This window comes from Apus apus, chromosome 16 (assembly GCF_020740795.1).
Source record: "Apus apus isolate bApuApu2 chromosome 16, bApuApu2.pri.cur, whole genome shotgun sequence".
Lineage (NCBI taxonomy): Eukaryota > Metazoa > Chordata > Aves > Apodiformes > Apodidae > Apus > Apus apus.
This window is the reverse complement of record NC_067297.1, coordinates 2039151-2050560: the sequence shown is the minus strand read 5'-3', so window position 1 is coordinate 2050560 and position 11410 is coordinate 2039151. Positions and strand designations below refer to the sequence as shown.

The window sequence follows — 11410 nt, the reverse complement described above, 5'->3', positions numbered from 1 at the left end:
GATCAAACGTTGGTCGGGTCGGGGAAAACAAATTGTGGTCGGGTTTCTACATATTGCAATTCCTCCTCAAAATGAGGTAGGTTCCAGGTTTTTCCTGGAATCCAAAATGCCTGGGTGGTTTTTTTTTTTGTTTTGTTTTGGGTTTGTTGTTTTTTTTTGTGTTCACTGAGTTGGGTTTTGTAAACTGCACGGGCAGCAAGGAGATGCAAAGGAGAAAATCCAGCCAGTGGCCACTGAGGACGGGGAAGAGCAGCTGCCTGAGGGGGATGCTTGGAGGAAGGCCCGGCAGGAGCTGCTGCTCAGGGCAAGGGCCACACCTTGTTCACCACAGGCCGCCAGGGACCAGCTCTTTGACTGGCCAAGCATCACTTACCTGTTCTCTCGTCCCCAGGCGCTGCACAAAGTTAGGCTGAAGGCCTGAAACACCTCTGGCTTTTCCTCTCCTCGGGGCAGCTGGAACTGGCTGGAGCAGCAGGAGCTCCAGGGCCCTGCTGGGGGCTCGGCCACGCTTGGGAGGGCCAGGCGGGCTGACCCTGGATGAGGCTCGAGTCACCTGCTGCCCGCAGCGCGCTGGAAGCGGCAGCCCCGGGAAGGAGCGGCAGGAGTGAGCTGCGCGGTGCGTGTCTCCTGCAGAAGGTGCGAGGGACGCCAGGCCAGGCGGGCCCGGCCCTGCCCGCCGGGCCGCGCCTCAGGCTGAGGCCGCGAACACGCGTGGAGGGAGCGGGCCGCGCCGGGCCGTGCTGCCTCCCCTGCTGCCTCCCCTGCTGCTCCTCCTCTGCAGGCGGGCTCTTCCCCGCACGGCTGGGCTGGCTCGGAAGCCGCCAAGGGCTCGTCAGCCCAGCCCCGGAGCGGGGAACCCCCGCGCGGCGGAACGCGCGGGCGCGGGGCGCGGTTTCCGGGCCGGGCCGGCGGGAGGATGGGCCGGGCCCGGGCCCCGCCGCTATGGCCGCGGCTTCGGCGGAGCTGGAGCTGCAGCTGTTCCGCCGCCGCTGGCGGGAGGAGCTGGCGGGGGGCGCGAAGCGGCGGCGGCGGGAGGAGAAGGAGGAGGAGGCTGAGGGGCCGCGGAGCCGCCTCAGCGCGGAATCCGGCGAGCCGGCCTACCTGGCGCTGGCCCGCGGCCTGCTGGACGCTGGGAGCCCGGCCCGCCGCGGCCCTTCGCCCGCCCGGGGGCCCGCGGGGCACGGGGACGGCGATGGGGACGGAGGCGGCGATGGGGACGATCTGCTGGGGCAGCTGATCCGGGACCTGGTAGGGCTGGGCGGCCGCCGAGGGGCCCGGCGCGGGCGGGAGCTGAGGGACCGGAGGCCGCGGGGGGGGGGGGGGCAGGGGGGTTATCGCCAGATTTATCGCCAGATTTATCGCCAGATTTATCGCCAGATTTATCGCCGAGGGGTTTGTCGCCGGGAGATTTATCGCCGAGGGGTTTGTCGCCGGGAGATTTCTGGCCAGGCTGGCCTCGGGGCCGCTCTGGCAGGAGCAGAGAGCGGGACCCGCCTGCTCCTCGTCCCTGGGACGGGGTGAGGAAGGGGGTTTGCTGAGTCCTGTCCTCCCCGTGAACCTGTCTGTAACATCAGCTCCTGAATGCGTTTTGCCTGACGAGGTTTTGACCCCCCACAACTCTGCTTTGCTTCCCGTGAGGTGGTGTGTTTGCTTATCCTGGCTCTGTGGTGCAGGTGGAGTAAGTCATTAGGGAGTCATCCTGCCTTGTGACACAGCAGTGTAGTGAGAACAGAGCTATGGATTCATTACATCCAGGAGTTAACTCGGAAATACTTTTAAATACAGTTCTGAACCAGATAAAAGTTATTTTGGTAAGTCCTCTAAATACAATAGAGATTTTATTTACAGCATAGAAAAAAAAGAGGGGGGGGGGAACCCCATTTTCTTGCTTCTCACTAGCCTAACTGTGACTAATTACTCTTTGCTTAAAAAAAAAAATAAAATTAAAAGGAAGAGATTAAATTTCTGTCTGCAAGGCACAAATTAATCCATTTACAGAATTAGTGCTCCATTAGTGCACGGGAGCCCAAATCTGTCTCAGAGGGGATGGCAGTATTTGAGTTTTGGATTCTTTCCAGTAGACTTTTAGACAGGCTGGTGCTGACTGAGCCTGGGAGTGTGGTTTGCAGGGGGGAGGACTGGGGTCAAGACAAAGTGGGTGGATTTTTGAGGTGTAGGAAGGGAAGGCAGGAACAGGTTGCCCAGGGAAAGTGTGAGAGCCCCATCCCTGGCAGTGTTGAAGGGCAGGTTGGATGGGGCTTGGAGCAGCCTGGGCTGGTGGGAGGTGTCCCTGTCCATGCAGGGGGTTGGAACTGGATGGTCTTTACGGTCCCTTCCTACCCAAACCAGTCTATAATTCTATTAAGACCTTGATCTGTCTCTATAAAATTAAGGTTGCATTAGGATGGAATTATTATGAGCTTCTGCTTGTGCTTTTTTGCAAGTTTGTGCTTACAATTTGACTATAAATACTCTTGCAGATTAGTAAAAAAACCCAACAATTTATAGCTGGTTTTTGCTGTTGTTTTGGTTTTTTTTTTTCCAACTGTCTGTCTTCACTGTTGTGTCTGCCCTGCTCTGTCTGCAGGCAGCCTGTCCTTCTTGGTTCCATGCAGACAGACCAGGTTCTGCTGCTTGGACCTGAGTCAACTCCAATTTGGAAGCAATCTCTTCCTGGTGGGGCTGTGCCTGAGCTCATAAGCCTCCAGCTAATAAGCCTTGCCCAATGGCTCATCTGATTTGTTTGGGCAGTGTGTTGCTCTAAGATGGTGTGTGTGGCTCCTGGATCCGAGCTGGATCACATCTGGCCAGCTTGAGGTCTCTCTTCATGTGGCCATGGAGATGTGCTCTCTGTGTTCCTTTTATTTATTTTTGGTATCCCCTTTGGAAACAGATGCAGTTCAGATCACATGAAAGCAAACAATCTCCTTGCAAAACCACCAGCAGGAAGGGGGGAGCCAGTGATCCTGGTCAGAGGACACAGAGAGGAAAAAGGGCTGTTGGTGGCTGCAGGAAAACTGTGGATCAGAAGGGATGGGAGCAGGGAGGTTTGTCCACAGGTCTTGTTCAGGTAACTTTAGAAAGTGCAAGATTCCAGAGTTTATACACTGGTACTGTCTTGCTGAAAAGGGAATATTGCCTGTGTTTGTGCTGTCTAAACACTTTTATCTCGTGTGAAATACCATTTGCATTAAAAACCTTCACCCACTGTGTTATACCATAGCTTTCCTTGAAAGAAACCCAGCAGTGCCTTTTTTGCTGCTTGATGGGTGCTGCAAAGGGTCCAGGTTTAAATGAGCACCAAGTGCTTGTAGAAGAAACCTACCAAAGGTGAGCAGAGCTGGAGAGCAGGGGATGGTCCTTATTTGGAATCTCCCAGGCTTTCTGGTGACAAACAATGGAGATAGGGTTTGATTTTGTGTTGGGGATTGATGGAGAGTGATCAGGTGTTGGGGAGCACCTGGGAGAGGGGGTACAGGAACCAGGAAAAAAACACTGGAGAACAAAACTTCAGGATGTGTGACAGGAATGGTCAGAATGGGCTGATTTTGCTCTCTCTGTGTTATATATAATATAAAAATTTGGAATATGCAGACAAAAAGGAGAGAGAGGACAAATCTTGTTGCAATAACTGCAGGAAGAAGATGTAATAGTTACGTAGTTAAAACAAAAAACCCACTAGGAGAAATCCACATGCAGCATTTAGCTGTTAGGTAAGTGATGGATTCTTTAGTTTTACATTTTTTTGGAGATACTTAATGAGTTCAAAGAGCAGCTCTTCCAGCACGTTGCTTATTAGAGAGACAGTTTTGTGTTACTAATGAAAGACAGAAAGAAATGTCTTCTCCATTCAGGTTTATATCCAAGTAGTCATTCCTTTTCCATTATCTGTGTTTGAAGTGGAATTAATAATGGGCTTATATGTCTTCCAAGTGCTCACTTGTTTGGTCTTTTGCTGCTGAAACAGTAGAGAAACTTTTCTCCTGGAACTTGTCTTGCCTTTCTGTGCCCTGACTATAAATAAGTTTTACAATTCTCCTCAATATGCTTTTTAACTCCACTGAGCCTTCTAGTACTCTTTCCCTGGTGTAGCTCAACACAGAGTAGTTCAGGTACCTTCATGCCCCATGATCTGTCTCAGATTGTGCTATTATGGGATGGAGAATCACAATTAGTGCTGGCTTTTTACTGAAACTCTGATGGCACTGAGGGTACAATGTCTTTTCTTACTACTATGGTAACTTTACCTACTATCTAGCTGTGCATTAAAGAAGCCTAACCAAGTATTTATATGTTTGGTTTCTTTTTCTTTTCAGAATGAAATAAATGAAGTTCCTTTCTTTGATATCCAGCTGCCTTATGAACTGGCACTGAAGATATTTCAGTACCTGAGCAAGACTGAATTGGGAAGGTGTGCTCAGGTAGGTGCTGCTCACAGTTTGCTTCTTTCATACCATGTAAAATTGGCAGAGAAATTCCAGAAACAGTTGGGCACCTTGATGCAAAGAAGATGTCTGGTAGCCCTAGTAGCTCATCTGGTTGTGCTTTTACTTATTGGAAATACTTTCCAAGCTGAATATTGAAAAAAAAAAAAAGTGGTAGTAAATGAGCTGGATTTATAGCTTGCAGTTGAGTAGAGCTGAATAAAACATTTGTGGCTTGGACAAAAAATGAAGCCTTCAGATTTAAAATAAATGCTTGCAAGGATCTTTTGATTGAAGTGGGTGTATTTAGAAACAAGTGAGCATCTTGCTGCAATATTTAGAGCTCAGCACTCTGCAGGGCTAAGGGAGCTCTCCCTCTCTTTTCAGTGTGTGTGACTTGAACCATAGAAATTGTCTGTAATAATTTAATGTGAAGCTAAATTCTTAAATGACACTGATTTCCACCCCCCCTCCATTCCAGAATAAACCAACAAGGGGTTTCTTTTGTACTTTAGTGCTGCTTTATTACCAGCCTTTCACCAGACATGTTCCATCATTTACATGTGGCTTTCCTAACTTAAACACTCACCCACCTGACTGTGCTTAGGACTGTTCAGCCCACACTATTGAGCCTCTTTATCCCTTCTCTTCACACACTGAATGATGAACCTCCTCTCTGAATGAGTCTTCAAAGAAAACTTAATTGGCAAGTGCTGATTACCCTGTGAAACAAGGAAATGAGCAGGATGTGGAGATTCATTGCCAGCTTCTCCTATGGCTACAGTTTGGTGTTTCAGGCTCGTGTTGGTTGAACTCTTTATGTACAAAGCACTTGCAACTTGACAAAATTCCAGCCTGAACCATTCTCTGTGTTGCACTTGAGCCACAGCCTGGACTGCTCATGAGAGAGAAATGTTAACATGTAAGAACTGGGAAGTGGCAGACAGGGTGTAGCCTTGTTGTGTGTGGTCAGCTAGACACAGGTCTTATGCAAAGGGCACCTGCGTGGAAATGAAATGGGGCTTCTAATAGTCAATGTGAGCAAGTCCTAGTGTGAAGTAGCTACAGGTGGTTATTGGGTAAAGCTTTGACTTGCTAAAGCCTTTTAGGAATAAGGGCTGTTAGAAGAAAATAACTCCTCTTCCTGGGCTTCTGTTGCAGAGGAGAAAAAAAAGTCTAGGATTATTGTTTTGGTGTTTTCAGAGATTCTCAAGTTTCTATGGTTTGATGGAGGGAAATGCAACCAGTAAAGGCAGTATCCCATGAGAGGGAGCAGGCTGGCATTTCTGAAGTGGATTACTTTAAATTTATTCTTTCTTTGTCTTCCTTTCCCTTAGGCATGATCAGTTTACCTCATGGCACAGTAAAAAGATTGCCTGATTGGGCTGCTCCTTTTCTCTGCACTTGGTTTCTCTCTCACTCTCTTTGGTTTTTAACTTGAACCTGTTCTCATATGATGTGTTTGAACACTGAGAGAATTTTCCACATTTCTCATTTTCCTTCTCAGACTGAGTCAGTTGATCCTATGTGGCAGCTGACAGGTAGCTCAGCAAATGCCCATGGTTTTATGAGGCTCTCTGAATGAGAGGAATATCCAATGCTTTTAGTACAGAGCTGGCTTCTTTTTAAGTGTTCAAATAAAAAGCAAAGCAATAAAAACAAAAACCTTTTCATTTTTCTCCTGGTGATTTTTTTTTTTTTTCCTTTTAAGAGGGAGGAAAGCCCTCTTCTGTTAAATATAAAGCCCTGCTGCTTTACAGTGTTACTCTAGAAAGGTTTTTTTTTACTAAGGAGCCTTGGGATTTTAGTGAAATCAGGCCAGTTAGTGGAATTGGCATCGTGAACTATATGACTGCCTTTGGAGCAAACCTGTTTGCTTAGTTCTTGATGCCAAATTGGTAACGGGCTAACAGCGAAGTAGCCTGACTGTGGAGCCTCTTTGAGATTTAATCACACCACAGACTGCTCTGGAGAACTTTAATTTCACCCTGGTATTCCCCCCCTCCCCATCTTCCCTGCAGCTTTTCTTTGATTTTTTTTTTTTTTTCCTTTGGAATTAGTACTGTAAAACACCAACTACCCATATGGCACTTGAGATACAAAAGCCGTGTGCAGGATGTACATTATTGGTATCATCAGTTCCTGAGCTCTGGTGGCTTCCCCATAGTTGTGCAATATTCAGTAGCATCCAGCAGACCAGTCCCTGTTGATATCCCGTGTATATCCCAATTATAATTCTAGGAGAAAGGCATCCAGGACTTCAAGTGTCAGCAGAAGAGTCCAAACTAATGTTAATTTTTTCCCCTCTGCTTTGTGTCAGCCCTGTGAGCAGCTTTTGATTCTGTTCTGACCACTGGAAGTAATTTCTGTGTTCTGAGTGACTCTCTTGTGACTTCTGTGGTGAGCAGGTTTGAGAACAGTCATTCCTGCTGGTTGTGATGTAGAGGGAGAAGAAAAACATTCCCTTGAGATGCCACAAGTCTGACAAATTGAAACACATCAGTTCTTGTGTTGTTTGGGGCTGATACTGAAAACATCTACAATTAAGTTGGTTCATGTCCTGAGAACTTGGCCTTTAAATTCTCCTTGTTGTGGTGGGTGATGTTTCTAATCTAAGAACTTCTCCGTACACTTGCAGTGGTGCTGTTGCTTTCTAGTAAACACTAGAGACCAAATAAATTGCATTTTGTGGTGTGAAACACTTCTCAACCTTATTCATTGGGTTTTGGCAATGCTAAGGCAGTTTTATTTCTGAACAGATCAGTGGGAAATTGCCTTGCACTGTTACAGTTTTCATCTGAGAGATGGTTTAGAAATGTTTACAAACACAACGATTGTGTATGTGTCTAGGACAAGGGAGACTGTTCCCAGGAATTTAAGAATTAATTGTCTTGCATGAATCAAGCATTTCAGATGCTTGTCTCTGGAGCTTCTGGAATTGTCAAACTGTTGGGCTTTTAGTGTTTGGATATTGAAAAGAAGAATACCATGTATTCTTTTGAAGAATACGTTTGTATCAAGGCTGTATATGGGTAAAAGAAGTGATCCATCCTCCTCAAAGGTTAGAGGGAGAGCAGAGAAACAGAGGGATAAGGATCTCCTGGGCTCAGGATGAGACTTAAAATAACATTATGGCTGTGAATTGAAAGGATGAGCAGCTTCCACCTGGTAAATGTGCATCTGAATGGGTTTGGACTAAAGACTCTTTGGCACTACCAGTTGTGCTGACTTGAAAGTCCAGATATTTCTAATTGAGGCCCCTGGCTTCAGCAAATGAACCTTGAATTTGTCTTTGTGTGACTAGGGAAGAAAATAAACCTAATGAAACAAAGACAGTTATCAGATGGAGAGGGATGAATAAACCTTCATTAGGATTTGAGCCAGTTGATTTAGACAGGATTAGAAGAAATTTAGGATTTGATGGAAGAGGTGTTTTTGTTGTTTTTTTTTTTTTTCCTGGAAAATAAATAAACCCCCAAAGCAAAACCAAACAGCAAAACCTGTGTCAGTGAAAGCCTTTGAAGTCCTTCAGAACACAATTGCTTGCTGAACTCTAAGATGCAAAACTGTTCCTGTGTGGAGCTCAGGGGAAACCAAAGTTTCTTTGCAGAGAACAGCTGAGAACTGCAGTAAAAAGACAACAGGAGCACCGAAGCCCAAATTAAATTGGGGAGCCTAAATCTATAAACAACCCTGTAAGTTGTTGCCATTGATCATTGTTGGAGTTTTCATGCAGTGAAGCTTTGGAAATAATGTTGTGTGTGGTTGAGGAAGAGCCTTGCAGGGCTCAGCTACACCCCAACAAGCAGAGTGTGTGGGGGCAAAGCAGTGAAGCAGTGAGGCTCTGGCTTTTGGGGCCTCACCTGAAACTCTGAAGGCAAACAGACCTAATAAAGCTGACTTGGAAGCCAATGGCTGGTTTTAATGCAGCAGCTCACAGTGGTGCTGTAAAGTGAAATGCTTGAGACACTTTTATTAGAGCTTTCTTGCAGCTGAGCCTCGCTCAGTGGGGCTTTTACAAGGGGTTGTGATGCCAGTTTTGGTGCATTAAGGAAAGGCTGCATTAGGGACCCTTTGGAAATTCATGCTTGTAAAGCAGCAGGATTCAATGTAATTTGATTAAAAAAAATCGTAATAGGATAGAATCTTTGTTCCCCTTGAATGTTTGTTCCTGAGAGTTGAAAAGCCAGTCTACATTTTATGTAGTCTCCTCCCCTTTATTTTTTCTTTTTACTGTCTTTATAAAATGCTTTTAAGACCTTGAAACTGGAAAGGTCTGTACAATATTGTCTATTTTGGCAAACTCCAAAGGTGCGTGTGTTTTCTTTTTTCTTCTGTTTTAAAAGCAAAGCAACAGTTGGCCTAGTTTGGCTTTGTTTACTTCTGCTTGTGCTTTGGCCTGTCCCCTCAGTGTCAGCAGAACATGCTGCTGTTCTGGGGGAGGGCTGAGGAGGGGGCAGAGGTGCTGTGACTGTGGACCAGGCTTGGCTGGGGTGCTTAGCTCCTGCACAACAGCTGCTTTTTTGTGTGTCTCAGCAAAAAGCTGGGTGGTTTTTTTCCTTTTTTTTTGTTTCTTTCTTTTTTTGACCAATAATATGTGGATTTATAGCACTTTAGAAGCAAATTGAGAGCAAATTCCCCACTAAACTGTGATGACTTGAAATTTGGATTCCCGTTTTTATTTTGCTTTTGAACTTCCTGAGTGTGGCCCTGTAGGGACAGGAGCTTTAAACCCTGCTTTTTTTTTTATTTATTATTATTATTATTACAAGCTGAGTTATAGTGCTGGAGAAGACTTGGTGCTGTTTCTGTCATTTGTGTGGCATTATGATTGCCCTGTCCAGGTTTTTTTCTTTGTCTGCTAGTTTGAAGTGAGGTCTGTTGGTGGCTAACTGGAATATTAGATCTGCTGGACTGGAGTATTCCTGTTTGAGAGCTGCTCTTGTGTGGAGGTGTCACACAGGTTCCTTAGTCCACCCACCTTTTTTCATATTAAACATTTTTTATTTCCTTTTCCCTGTTAGAACCAGGTCATAAGAGATGCCTTAGGATGCTCTTCTTGATTCCTAATGGGATGTTGGGTTTTGAGAGCAGTGATGAGACATGAATGTCCTTAGAGCAAAACCAACAGGCAGCACAACACAGAGAAGATGGTTTGAAGCCTCATAAAGTCTTCATGGGGAGATCTTGTGCATCCTGTCCCACTGCTTGGGGACTCTATAGAGTGCCAGGAGGTTTGGGGCTGTGTGTGTAAAATGTTTTTGCACTTGCTGTGACCCAAGGAGACCTATAAGACACTGGGCAGTGTTGATGGGGGCTTTCTGGACCTTAGCTGCTGTCTCTGTGCAAGGTTGTGGGTGTTTTGGTTGGGCTGAAGTTTTACAGATTATGTTACAGACTCTGAAATTGCTTGATGTATTTAAGGGATGTTGTTTTTCTAACCTCTCTATGAGCCTCCCTGCACACTTGGTTGCTCCACTGGCTTGTGTTCTGCATGGGCTTCTTGCAAATCTTTACTAGCCCAAAGGATCTCATACTTTCAGTATTCCTCATGACATGTAATCTTGGGAATCTCTGCTTTGTATTTGAAAGCTGTGGTTTTAAGAAATCTGAAGTAAAGTGTACATGATAATGATAAAATACAAAGGAGATTCATCTTATAAAATAGAGAACAAGTAAATAGTTCATCTTCCACTGTGCCATGATGAACATGGAATCAACAGCAAGCAAACATGAATAGATCATAGAGTCATGGAATGGTTTGGGTTGGAAGGGACCTTAAAGGTCATCTAGATCCAATCTCCTGCATGGGCAGGGACACCTCCCACCAGCCCAGGTTGCTCCAAGCCCCATCCAACCTGCCCTTCAACACTGCCAGGGATGGGGCAGCCACAGCTTCTCTGGGCAACCTGGGCCAGGGTCTCACCACCCTCACAGCAAAGAATTTCTTCCTAAATCTCCCCTCAGATGGTCCTGTAAGAGTTTATATCAATGGGAGACCAAGATTCTTGGTGTCATCTTTGGACTGAGACAGACTTTAGATGCTTAATTGTAAGTTGCTGATAATGATGTCAGTCTAAGAAGGCTTTTTTTTTAATATTTTGGAAATGGCACACAATTGATTGCTGCTTTCAGTGGTAGCAGTTTTCATTGGTTACATCTGGTTGGGTTTTTTTAAATTACGAATTACAGAGAACAAATGCTACTTAAGTTGGCTCTTAGCTCTTGAATCTTTAATTCTAAGCCCACAATTGATGATGATGAAGCTGTTCTCTCTGAAATGGACAGCAACTTAAGGCTACTTGAAAAAATAATTCATTCCTATTTACACATAGTGTAATACAATAGGTTATGAATCACTGATGTCATACACCTAATCAGGCATTGTCAGCCCTTAGAGAGATGGTGGTGTGATCTGAGAGCTTTTCTTGGCTTGCTTGCCTTGCTACAAATATGAGAATAAATTCATATTTTTGCTTTAAACTTACAATGCTGTCTTAGCTTTCTTCTTTTCACTTCAAACTTCTCTGAAACACTGATATCTCAGGCAGGTAGTGTGGCCTCTGAACAGCATGGTGCAAGTGTCCTGGAGTTTTAGTGGAGAAGAAACTCATTTATTTGCAGAAGAATTCACAGAAAACAAGTATCTTGTTAAAGGGTTTTTTCCCATGCTGTCCATCGTGTACTTGTTTAAGTAAGAACTTAGTCTCAGTGCAGGCCTATGTTGTTTTATATTATAGAACCATAGAGTGGTTCAGGTTGGAAGGGAACTAAAGATCATCCAGTCCCAACCCCCTGCATGGGCAGGGACACCTCCCACCAGCCCAGGCTGCTCCAAGCCCCATCCAACCTGCCCTTCAACACTGCCAGGGATGGGGCAGCCACAGCTTCTCTGGGTAACCTATTCCAGTGCCTTCCTACCCTCATGGTGAAGAATTTCCTCCTAATATCTAATGTAAATCTTTCAGTTTAAAACTATTAACCCT

General features: G+C 45.5%; 1 protein-coding gene across 3 annotated transcripts in view; it reads left to right on the top strand.

Moving 5' to 3' along the window:
- Window positions 1-522: 522 nt before the first annotated feature.
- The window catches only part of FBXW8 (F-box and WD repeat domain containing 8), a 55665-nt gene continuing 44777 nt past the window's right edge, over window positions 523-11410 (top strand). Inside the window, exons 1-2 of one of the 3 annotated variants that reach the window (XM_051633986.1) lie at window positions 523-636; window positions 4317-4421. In XM_051633986.1, the coding sequence (XP_051489946.1) occupies window positions 538-636; window positions 4317-4421 (204 nt within the window). In that variant the 5' untranslated portion in view covers window positions 523-537. Of the gene's footprint in view, window positions 637-924; window positions 1249-2878; window positions 3071-4316; window positions 4422-11410 lie in introns of those variants that run through there. The other 2 variants (XM_051633984.1, XM_051633985.1) reach the window with 2 other exon arrangements.